Source organism: Durio zibethinus, chromosome 1, assembly GCF_047325235.1.
Source record: "Durio zibethinus cultivar Kanyao isolate XHJ-2024 chromosome 1, ASM4732523v1, whole genome shotgun sequence".
Taxonomy (NCBI): domain Eukaryota; kingdom Viridiplantae; phylum Streptophyta; class Magnoliopsida; order Malvales; family Malvaceae; genus Durio; species Durio zibethinus.
The window spans coordinates 37,735,127-37,748,268 of record NC_143162.1 but is presented as its reverse complement, the minus strand read 5'-3'; the positions used below and the strand labels follow the sequence as shown (position 1 = coordinate 37,748,268).

Genomic DNA, 13,142 nt, shown 5'->3' with positions numbered 1-13,142 from the left:
GAGATGCACTTGATTCTTACGTGTCTGGGCTTTAATCCTATCTAGTGCTCGATAGGGTAGTGCAACTTGAGAAGGAACTGTCTGCCCTTCAGTCTGAGTTGGATCGGGTCTTGTACCTGTTAAAGATTACTGATCCAACAGGAGAAGCTACTAAGAAAAGGGATACAAAGGCACAAGCTCCTGCACTGGACAAATCTAGGGCTTCTGCTGCTGCTATCAAGAAGCAGTCTCTAAAGAAACCTGGATAAATTAGTACATCTACAGAACCAGCAAATTCTTTCATGCAGAAAGAGGGCGATACAGATGTCTTTATGGAATCAATCAAGAAACCAGAAGAGAATATTGTTAGTGATACAACTGAGGGGCATGTAAGAGGATGCTATTGAAAAAGTAGAGGATGATGCTGATGAAGTGACTTGGCAAATCTACAAAGGACAGCTTACAGAGAAACAAAAAAAAAACCCGTGATAGGATAATAAAAAAGACTGAAAAGGTGATGTCAAATGGTTTGGCTAGAAAAAGACTTGAATGTCATCAAAGAAGCTAAGATGTGAGAAAAGACGTTTGATCGAGAAGCTTCACTTAGACGAGCAAGGGTAGAAGCATCTCTTTCTGACGGTGTCTCATGAGGCAAAGAGGAGAAGGAGAATTAAAGGGAATTTACGCCAAGCTCGCGATTGTTGTCGTGGTACTGCTGATCTGCACACTCTCGCTTTTGTTTTCGGCTACAATTAGTGGAAATCGTGAATTTCTCCAGCCTTCTGAGATCAATGCAGAAGAACTTGGGAAGGTGCCGAGGCTGGCGACTGGAAGCCATCATCTGCTCCAACCACAAATGGTGGGCTTTCCATGCTTATATATTGGCAAGGTTACTACGGGTCAACTAATGGTTTTCTTCCACAGCAGCAACCTTTACTCCGACTCCCACCTGGCTTGCCAATGCCCCCTTCCATGCAGCAATCTATGCAATATCTAGCCATGAATGTGTCATTACCTGTTACAGCTTCTAACTTGCCAACTTCTCAGTTTTTTGAAAACAGTCAGTTGCTGCCACCCTTTGCTCAGAAGGACGTGGAGACTGTTCGTGTGTCATCTCTAAAATTGACGTTAGCACCAGACATCTCTGCATTTATTCGAAGAAGGGTAGCTGCCTATCCTATGTTTGTGATGATAGAGAGGAATACAGTTAGCAAAACCAGCTTCAAGACAGGCTCACCCAAGACCTTAACCCGAGCCATTCACTAATCAAAACCAAAGCCTTGAGTTAGAACCCATTCAAGAAACAATCTAGGCCTGATTCAGAAAGTTGACTTAAATTGGTTTTGATCCGAGATTAAGCTCAATTTTTGATAAGATATTTTCTTTCCCGTTTTGATTTTTTTTTTGTTGTAGCATGTCATTTATTCACTCATTTTATTTTATGTTTTCATGATTTAAAAACATTGGTTAATAATAAAAATAATAATTTCAAGAAAAAAAAATATTTTTGAGGAAAAGTTGAAAGTATCAATTTTTCTTAAAAATAAATTTTCAAAAAAAAAAGATTTTTGAGGAAAAGTTGAAAGTATCAATTTTCCTTAAAAATAAATTTTCAAAAAAAGTTTTTTGGAGAAAAGTTGAAAGTATCAATTTTCATTGAAAATAAAAGTTTTCAAAGAATATTTTTGGAGAAAAGTTGAAAGTATCAATTTTCATCGAAAATAAAAGTTTTCAAAGAATATTTTTGGAGAAAAGTTGAAAGTATCAATTTTCCTTAAAAATAAATTTTCAAAAAATAAAATTTTGAGAAAAAGTTGAAAGTATCAATTTTTTTAGCACAAGAACAATCATTCTTTTCTTCTTTTTTTTATTTTTTATTTTTTATGTTAAAAAATCTGACGATGGAGCCTCTGCAAGTAAAACAATAATTTTCTTGCATACTCCTGAGGTGAGAGAATTTTTTCAATTTTCTGCTAAAAGTATTAGAGTCAATTGAGAATAATTTCTAATAATTAATCACTTGATAAATTTTTAAGGCTCATTGGATAACATAAATTTAAGCTGATACCATCTTTTGATGGGCGTTGTGAGGGTGCTATAACCTTCCTCATAGGTAACCGAACTCCCGAACCCTGTTTTGGTTAGTAGACCTGAACCTATTCTTTTAGAGACCCTTAAACTTAGGTGTTCCCTGAAATGACAGATTATTTAGGTGACCAATCACACCTAGATAAAAAAGATTGGTGGTGACTCCTAAAAGTCAATGTCTAGCGACAGATCTTCAGATCTAGACGTTATGACAACATATAAAATAGATGACGGAGCATGAATCTTGTTAGTATATATCTGGCATTTGTAACATTTTTTAGCGTAATCAATGCAATCATTCTCCATTGTCAAGCAGTAGTACCATATTCTCATAATCTGTCTTGCCATCATATGTTCATTGGCATGTGCCTATATATTCTATCATGTACCTCTTCAATGATTTTCCTTACTTCGACCTTATTACACACCTCAACAATACTTGATCATGGATCCTTTTGTACAGAACATCTCCATCCAGAAAAAAGCTCATAGCTAATCTTCGGATGACCTTTTTATCATTTTTTATGGCTTGAACTGGGTATTATTGGTTCTTGATGTACTATAATATATAATAAAACCAAGGCTTTTCATCATCTTATTCTTCTATATTAGAGCAATAAGCTGGCATAATCTTACCATCTAACCTAATATGTTGAATATCAGTATTATCACTAATTCGGATCATTACAGCCAAAGTAGCTAAGGCATCGATAATCAGATTCTCTTCTCGAGGTAAATGATCAAACTTGATATCTTCAACTACTTTATCAACTTTAAAATATGCTTATGATATGGAACAAGTTTTGAATCTCTATTCTCTCATTCTCCTTTCAATTGATATATAACTAGAACTAAGTTTCTAAATACTTTTAGTGCTTTAACTTTTCTATCTATAGCAGCTTGTAAACCCATGATACATGCCTCATATTCAACGATGTTATTTATGCAATTAAAATTTAACCTCGCTGTTATAGAGTAGTATTGTTCTTCTAAAAAAATTAAAATTACCTCAATTCCATATCCCAAGACATTGGCAACTCTATCAAAATATATCTTCCAACACTTTTCTTCATGCTTTCCCTTTCCTAATTAGGGAACAGTCATCGGATCTTCATCGAAGAACTCCAATCTCATTGGTTCATATTCTTCAGTAGCACAATCTGTAAGAAATTTAGTTATAGTACTTTCTTTTATTGCTTTTTAGCTTACATATATGATATCATATTTCGAGAGCATTACTTATCACCTAACAATTCTCCCAGACAAAGAAGGCTTCTCAAAGATGTATTTAATTGGATTCAATTTTGCTATAAGCCAAGTGGTGTGATAGAGTATGCATTGTCTGAGTCTTTTGGTAATCCAAGCTAAAGCATAATATATTTTCTTCAAAGAAGAATACTTGGACTCATATTCAGTGAATTTTTTACTCAAATAATAAATAGCTCTTTCTTTTTGACCATATTCATCTTACTACCCTAGCACACATCCCATTGAATTCTCGTATACTGTCAGGTATAAAATTAAGGGTTTTCCTAGAACAGGTCGCACCAATACTGAAGAATTTGACAAGTATTGCTTAATTTTATCAAAAGCCACTTGGTATTCCTTATTTTATTCTCCAGGATTACTCTTACGGAGAAGCTTAAAAATAGGATCATATTTATAAGTAAGCTGAGATATGAACCGCGAAATATAGTTCAATCTTCCCAGAAAACCTCAAACTTCTTTTGGTATACTCGGAGGTGACAAATTTTGAATGGCTCGTATTTTATCTGGATCAACTTCAATCCCTTTTTCACTTACCACAAAGCCTAACAACTTCTTTGATTTTACCCCGAATGTGCACTTGGCTGGGTTCAACTTGAGTTGAAATTTTTTCAACCTCTCAAATAACTTTTTGAGGTTGGTGACATAATCTTCATTTTCATGAAATTTTGTAATCATATCGTCCACATACACCTCAATCTTTCTGTGCATTATGTCATGAAAGAGCGTCATCATGGCTCTTTGGTATGTTGCCCAGTATTCTTTAACCTAAAATGTATGACTTTGTAGTAAAATATTCCTCACTTGGTCACAAAAGTGATCTTTTTCATGTCATCTACAATCATTTTTATCTGATTATATCCTAAGAATCCATCCATAAAGGAGAACATTGAATGCTTAGTCGTATTATCTACCAATGTGTCGATATGAGACAAAGAAAAATTATCATTTAGGCTAGCCCTATTTAAATCACGATAGTCTATACACATTCATACTTTTTTATCTTTTTAAAAATTGGTACTATATTGGTTACCCACTCTAGATACTTAGTCACTTGCAAGAAACCTACATCAAACTGTTTATTCACCTCTTCTTTGATCTTTAGTAGCATTTCAGGCTTCATTCACCTCAGTTTCTGCTGGAGTGGCTTACATTATGGCTTTAGGGGCAGTTTGTGCTCTACTATCTCCGTACTTAACCCTAGCATATCCTAGTAAGACCAAACAAATATATCTATAAATTCTCAAAGTAGATCTTTCAAACGTTGCCTATCTCTCAATAAAAGTGAAGTACCAATTCTGACCTCTTTCTTATTATTCTCATCTCCTAAATTCATCAAGTCAGTTATCTCCTGATGAGATTCAATTAACTTACTTTCTTGTTCAATCAATCTCATTAGGTCCGGAGGTATAACATACTCTTCAGAATCATCTTCATCGTCAAGTTCATTAGTGTTAATTGAATTCTCAAAATTAACCTCTTTATCGTTATCATAATTATCTTCTTGTTCATTTAAAGACCTGAAATTGAATGAAATGAGATATGTTGGTAAAATATGTTTGGAAAATGGAAAAATGGCAATAATGAAGGCACAAGAAGAAATGAATGAAAATGCATACTTCCTAATTTTTATTAAAATAATAAAAAATAAATGGCCCAAACAAGAAAGATCACCCCAATGCCTTAGCCAATAGCTATTGGAATGTACAATTACTTTAAATTAGTCTTAAGGGTAAAAGGCATTTCATTGGTACTCTAATTGTTCAGCTCATAATCTGGCAGACAAGGACAGACCCACCCTTCTTGTTCAAGCCTTATTTCATTTTCAATAGCATGAATGGTTAATTGGGCAAATGCCTCTTCCATACTTTGTTCACAACTTTCTTCTACATTTGGCTACATGAATCCTCTAGGCTTGAAAGTCTCATACAAGTGTGGGATGATCATTAGTCTTGTTGTTTTACCTGCTGGTATCCTCATGATCTCTCGTCCTTCTGCTTCATAACCTAGGCCTAGCCTTTCATTGTTGTCCACCACTGTCGGGGGTTCTCTTATTCCCTGTAAATTCTTGTCCAGCCCTACTCCTGGATACCAATCCTTATTGATGACTTGGCACATTACTATCTTTGAAAATGGTTGATTTTTATATCCTTCACCTACAGAGTTGACTAACTCGAAGGATCAATAGAAGCATTCCATTGCTTCTTCAGTAGCTTTCACATATGAAGTATTCAAGGGTTGAGTCACCAATATGTCTTTCTCCCCAAATACCACTATCAATTGACCCTCTACATTAAACTTGATCTTTTGGTGCAAGGTAGAGGACACAGCACCTGTCATGCAAATCCATAGCCTTCCTAGCAAACAGCTGTAAAATGGAGAGATATCCATCACTTGAAACTTTACATTAAAAGTGCATGGCCCAATTTGCAAAGGCATCCTGATATAATCACGTTCCTTTTTTTTTTTTTTAATGTTTTGCAACTTTCAAACACATTTAATTGTGTTGCGACATGAAAATAAGGGCATGACTATTCAATTATGATCAAGCAAGCTCATCGTTAGTTGGAGAAAATAATAATTGGATGCCTATCCAAAATTAAATAAAAAAACCAGTAGCAATAGTGATATGGACTTCATTATTATCAATGAAAAGACACATTTCTTCACAATCCATTTTGATTATATAATCCTTGCATATCTGCTCTTTGTTGGTATATAAACATCTTAGATGTTGAATTTAATAACCACATATATGTTTTTGTTTAGTGGGTCTTGATGAGTTGGGAATGGAAGTCTTGGTCTAGGCCAATGGTTAGACGAAAGATGATAAAAGCAACAAAGCTTACTTGGTGTTGCTAATTGTCATCTGTGCTTATTCAATTTATTCAAACTCTCAACCACATTTATCCACTATATCAAATACTAACCTTTTAGCCAAGAGAGAGAGAGAGGGAATAAATAAAAGACAAATTACCATTTCCTCAATGTATAGAATGAAATGAACATTACATAGATATTAACTTTAGACTTGAATAAAGTTATAGCCAATAACTGGTCACAAATCCTCAAATACCATCTTTTTATGGGGTAAAACTTGGATAAAAATGAGAAATATATAGAGAGCTTAGAATTTGTTGTCTTCATAATTTGAGATTTGCCTCAGAAGAATTTGCTCACACATTTCTGAAGGAGTGGGTTAACCAGGGCTCTATATGCCTTCTCCGTTGGATGATAACTGTCCCAGAAAATATATTTAGAGACATCTGTACATGTTGATGGACTCAATTTATTACACAAAACTGCCACCTCTATGTTCCCTGTACCACAACACCCTTTATTTGCAACTTCAAAGCCTGAAAACACCAAAAATTAGAGGTTTTTAATGATTTCCATTAGTAAAAGACAAGAAATATTTTAGGGTCTAACAGGTTTTTACCATATTTTTGAGGGTTTTCAGTGAGATCAAGTAGAGGATTGTAGATATCTATGTACACAAATTTTCCATCGGGCATGCTTGTTTCAAGGGAATTCAGCGCTGCAGATAGCTTTTCGTTGAATAATCTGGCTGCTACGTTGTAATCTTCTGCACATTCCCTTTCAATTCCTCCTGCTAAAGTTCTTTGTGATGGCACACAGCCGATTGGTGGTGCACTAAATACCCCAATTCTTCTTGCTCCCAAAGCATATAGTTCCTTCCAATATTGTTCATAAATTAAACTTTCATGATTAAATATTGTTGCCAAAGAAATTAATAATCAATAGATTTTGATACACCCACAATATGGGTGAAAAAGAAAAAAAAAAGTTATGTGATGAGTGAATAGTTTTTATCTAAATACATATAAAATAATTTTTAAAAAAAGATAAAAACCCTAATTTTATATTCTTGTTAGGACTTCACTTTTTATTTTTGAGTAATTTTTTTTATTGAATATGGTGTTAATTGACTTGTGACATCAAACTCAATAAGATACTTTAATAATAGTATAAAGGTATAACATAAGATTTTTTTCTTTTTGAAGAAATAGAATTGAAGATTTAATTACCTTAAAAAAATTAGTAGCGGAGTTAACCATTAAATCTGTATAAGCAGGAATATCGTATTGCAATTTCCTGGCACGAAGAACAAAATAGGTATTGGCAATGTCATCGCTGCCGGCTACAACTAGAAACAGACTCTTGGCTAAGATGAAGTTTGTTCTTTCTTCTCCAACAACATCTTTCAGCTTCCCTATGTATTCTTTGAAGTGATCTAACTGGTCTGACAATGGTATAACTGACTGATATTTTGGACAAAGCAGGTGAAAGAACATTGGTAAGAACTATGAAGAACAAAAAGATTTTAACATTTGAATAAGGTAAAAAAAGAGAAAAGTTTTTAAGAAGAAATTATGTACCACTAGTTTGGGAGTCAAAGGGTCATATCCAGTGCCACCAGAAGCAAAGGTTACTCCTGTTGTGAGATCTTGGGGTTTCAATGTTGGATCCAGATATGCTGGCACAGTGTCTTTAATTCCCAATTCTTCAGCTGAAAAGAATTAAACAAAGTAAAAAGAAAAAAAAAAGGATTGATTAATTGGAAAGTGAAATATATGTTAATAGATTTGAATCTGTATATGAGGGTAGTTCCATAATTACATTAACATACTATAATATAAAATGAAACCATGATATGCAAATATAACTTAATCACTGATTAAATTGTGATACATATATTTATTATATAACAATGAAACTTAATTGATAAAATGTTAGATTTTTAATTTCAGTGATCATATTTAAATACGATAGCCTCAATTAAAAAAAATGAAACATAATTTTTTGTAATTTGAATTAATTTATGAAATTGTATACTTTAATTATGCGTGTGGAGACAGTAGAGGAAAGGACATGTCCCCTTTCTTTTTTTTATCTTTTTTCCTTTTATATTGGACGCGAAGGAACGTGAGCTCACAAGACTTTGCCTTTTCTAACAGATGCAAAACGTAAAAATTAAAGGCCCTTGAAATCATATATTAATTAAAGGCCCTATAATCATCAAGATTTCGAAGCTAAGTAACAGCAGGACAAATATGCATTAATTGAAACAACTAAATGCGATGCAGTTTAGTGCCAAGGTTTTTCGTGGGAGATCTATGACTTTAAATTTGGCCAAACGTTATCTGACTCTGACTGATGTTCTTGTTTAACCATTACTTATTTTTCTTAATTTCCTTCGTATCTAATTATATGCAACTCGTCTACGCATGAATTTGTATTTTACAGTGACGTACGAGGACTGAGACAAAAATCTGAGAGATCCTAGCTCTTTCATTCCTATGCTACAAGCCCATGTTATTATCTATATACTTTTTTGGAAATACGATCAACGTATCATCAAATTTTGTCTAAATCAAAATTTTTTCAAACAATTTTAAGTACACATCCAAATCAATCTGATGCATTAAAAATTTTAAAAGGTTGACTATACAATTTTTTTGAAGGATGATTTTAATTAATTTTAAAAAAGGAGGATGATTTGTATCTTTCAATAGTAGGACACCGTCGAAATCAAGATAATTATATATGCAACTCATCCTTTTCACTCACCCATCTCGTTGGTTTTATTAGTCATATCCACCCTTACAGATCTCACTTGATAAACAAAACTGTGGTAAATATTATATGCATGGTGACTGATCATGGCTAGTATTTCTCATGAAAATATAAGACCATTTTTATTTTAAGAAGAAAGGTGATATATATCATATATGTCATCAGACAGCGATTTATAAAAGTAAATTAATCAGCACGAAATTATTTAAAGTTTATTTATTTCCATGAAAACTAGTTTTAATTAATTCTCTTTGTTGGTCAAGTGTCAACCCAACACCATATATTGTCAGTATGATTTTCTGAGATAAAAAACCAGAGGTAGCTTTCGAAACTAGGCTTCAAACTTAAACAAGACGATGAAGAAGACAGGAAAGTATTACTACCTACTAAATCCGAGGGGATTTTTCCATTGCAAAACCTTCCTGTTGGAAGTCCCCCATCAAAATCTTGGCCATAGGGGAGGAAGTTGCACCTAATCAGAGTCTGAAGATCGTTGTTGTTGCCAGCATCAACAATGGAATCCCCAAAGACGATGACAGCAGGAACCGTTTCATTTGGTGGTAGCTTTACCAAAGCCTTTGTGCTGCAGAAAAGTGCAGATATTACCAAAAGATGAGACAGCAAAATGGTTGAGGAAGCAGAAGAAAATATCAGTTCCATGATCAAGGCAGATTATATATGTATATCGAGTTCTTAATTTCTTTCAGAAAATTGTTCAATTTGATTAGCAAAGTGAAAAGAACAAAGGAAGGTTCGTATAAGGGATGATTTGTTTTGTCTTCCCACTCATCTCTCTGTTTATTTATACATGCAAATGACTGAATTTCATTAAATGCTTACGAACTTATATATATATATAAAAAGTTGGAAATTATATTTTTTTTGTAAGTTTTGGTCTTTTGGGGAACCAATTGACAAAATTAATTAATTAAGGAAAGGCATCTCAAAGATTAACTTGCTTCAATTCTTCACCAATTCATTTGCAATTTTGGGAACTGAAAAAAAAAGTAGTAAAAATTCGTCTCCAATGACACAAAGATTGTAAAAACCGTTAAAAAAAGCTACAGTATAAAGACCGTATTAAAAGGCACATAATTTTATTATTATACTATATAATGATAATTGGAGTCCTATATTCATATAGTATTTTATTGTACGTGATTGATTATATCCAAAATTATCGTTAATCAATATGATGACTTATGATCCAAAGGCAGTGAGATACACAGAGAAAAAGAACTACTATACATCAAAAAGAGGATCCCATGGCCACAAGACCTAAAGGACAAACAAAGGTCACTAATCCACAACTGCTAACTGCCCTTATTTACCACAGCCCCCCAGACAGTTAGATTCTCCCCCCCTCCCCCCTGTCCAACAACAAAGAATTAAATGTAGTCCTTTTTCCTCTTCCATTTTGCTCTTTTTTACACCATTGAGCACTACCTCTAAATTGGATTCTTACTTCACTTTTTCCTTTGTGGCCTCAACACAGGTCATTCTTTTACAATGAAGGAACAATAAATGACCATTGAACTGAAGATGCAGCTACCGAGATAGCTAGAGACGCGAATTATTCTGAATTCTAAATTTTTAACCTTCTTCGGTTGCTACTAATTAATTGTAAAAATGATACTAGTATTATTGATGGATGCTTTTGAATTAAGATTTCCTTCAAGAATCAATGAAGGCAGGCAGCAAATTTTTCTACATTATAATTTATATATATGTAAGGAATTAGTTAAACGTTGGGGCTTTCATATTAATTATGGATGGATTCTATCTAAAGCATTCATCAGCACAAAAATTCAATGGCATTATGATCATATACGTACGTTTTCTTTTGAGGCAAAGCGTATAGTGTTTCTATATAGTCTGATTTCCTATAAGACGACTGAAGGCACAAAAGGAATTTTGGCAACATATTTGTGCCAGATGGGAGAGTCCTTTTGAGGAAACTGTAAAAGTGAATTGCTGGCTGCAGAAAGAGTTTTGATGATGATGTTCTCATGTCAACAGGTGGAAAAGTACGGGCTCTTATTTCATGCAGGATTGCTAGTCTAACCTGCACGAAAAGGCAACCCACACTGACAAAACTCATGCGGATTTCTTAAAAGAATAACTCATGGAGATTTAATGAATGGCTTGCACATGTTCCTGCCTTACGTTTGTTTGCTGAACAACCAGAACTCACTCTTAGATTATTACTTATCTGTATCTTAATACGATGATACGTGCTTGACAATAAAATTGATTAATGTAATTATTTAACCACCTGATAGAAACGAGAATAAAAAACTAAAAGGTCATCAAATTTTTATTGTTGTAAAATGTTGTTGGATCAAGAGGACAAGTGGTGGTCAATTAACCACATGATATGTAGGTAATTAAGGATATTATTATTTGAATTAAAATTTTAATATTTTATTAACAGATAATAAAATTGTTGACAAACTATTCCAATCAAATACTGATAAACAAATATATTCATGTATCGTAATTATAAAGGAATGAATTATTAATTGTGCTTCGTTTTTTTTTAAATAATCTTACCATGCATTCATGTGATGATTAATAATATTGATTTTAAGATTGAGGTTGCTTAATACAAACTTTTCCATTTTCATTTTCTTTTTTTTTTTTTTGGATAAACTGCTACAATTACAATGTCTCTTCAATTCCAATCAACTGATTTAATTTTCATTTCTCATTTTCATTGTCGTTTATGATATTAGAAAACTTTTTCTAACATTTAAATATTTCCACGTTGTGGACATCCTTCTGCTAACATTGCTACTAACTTTCAGATATTTCAACCTTTATTTTTTTTACACCTTCAACTTCAAGATCCACATACTCTTATGGAACAATTACGAAATTTGTTGAAAAAATTATTATACTTCAATTTTAATTATAAAAATTTAAATTTTGATGGTCTCGTATATAAAAAAACTAATACCGCTACAGCTTTTACTAAACCAAATTTTGTTTAATACAATTGATGATATTACTGCAAAACAGATGTCCATGGGGATTCTGCAAATTTTTATATAATTGAAGAGAACATAATTAAAGTGCCCAACTCAAAAGTAAAGGATAGAGCATTGTTACCAACCAGCCGTAATTGTCGAAATCTCACAACCATTTTTGTTCACAGATACCCATGAATGCATTTGCATTTAGTAGCATTAAGCCTTTATCAATAAGACCTACTCCACGTCTATGGCATCTACTTCTTTTAACAAACTATTTAATAAAGGAAGATCTTGATTAATTAATGTTGATTGAAATTAATGGCCGGAGCGGGGTGGACCTATGCCTCAAATACAAGTTTCATCGTCAATTAAAGACGATTGAACACACTCTATAAATAAATTATTATATATATTTTATAAATCTTAATTTTCTATTTGATATTTTACTTTATCCTCCATGTGCAATCGCATGAATAATATAATATGTCAGTATCATTATACGAAGTTAAATTTTTATTTTTAATAATAAAGAATTTTTTATATAAAATAGATCAATAATTATTATATCAAACAATTAAAGTAATTTAATTAGTTTATTTATCTTTAACAAGTGATTCTTGTTTTCTTAGATGGTTAGGCTAAATCACTAAAAAAAAAATATTTTAATGGAGTTTCTCAATTTTTGGTATATGCAATTATTCACAATATTTATTTTCGTTTTGTAATCTATCGTAATCCTCCCATACTATTGGATCACACCATGATTGATAATCTTCTCCTATTTCTTAAACAATGACTCTTGTTATCCATAAGTTGAAAGTTGAAACTTGCAAATTGGAACTAGAAACTGTAACCAATGGATAATCTCAGAGACAATTTGAGGATGCTGGATGATACATATAGACAAGCTTACAAATATCATACAATGGTAGAACATAATTCGAAATTTCATTTAGAAAATCATTTCACTATATATTCATGACTCAAATCTTTGCATTGTCCCATGACTAATTAAAGATTTGACAGCTAAAAGGTTGTTGGATTTTTGAGGATTATCCAGAAACAACATAGAAATTTTTGCAGCAACGCAGACGTATATATGTTGGCGAAATTATCATGTAAGCGTCCTTCCCATCTTGCTAAGCATTTGCACATTACAATAATCAATATTTGAAATGACAAGTAATGGTAGGACCATTACGGTTGTTGGATTGAGGAATTCATATCACTGCCTTC

The 13,142-nt window shown here is 32.7% G+C and overlaps 1 protein-coding gene across 1 annotated transcript; it reads right to left on the bottom strand.

Moving 5' to 3' along the window:
• Window positions 1–6,256: 6,256 nt before the first annotated feature.
• Window positions 6,257–9,687, bottom strand: LOC111311421 (GDSL esterase/lipase EXL3-like). Its single transcript, XM_022910802.2, has 5 exons — window positions 9,315–9,687; window positions 7,734–7,864; window positions 7,383–7,616; window positions 6,773–7,028; window positions 6,257–6,689 (listed from the first exon to the last, which is right to left on the bottom strand). Exons 1-5 carry the CDS (start codon window positions 9,589–9,591, stop codon window positions 6,496–6,498), a joined length of 1,092 nt encoding a protein of 363 aa, XP_022766537.1. The 5' UTR covers window positions 9,592–9,687; the 3' UTR covers window positions 6,257–6,495.
• Window positions 9,688–13,142: the final 3,455 nt, after the last annotated feature.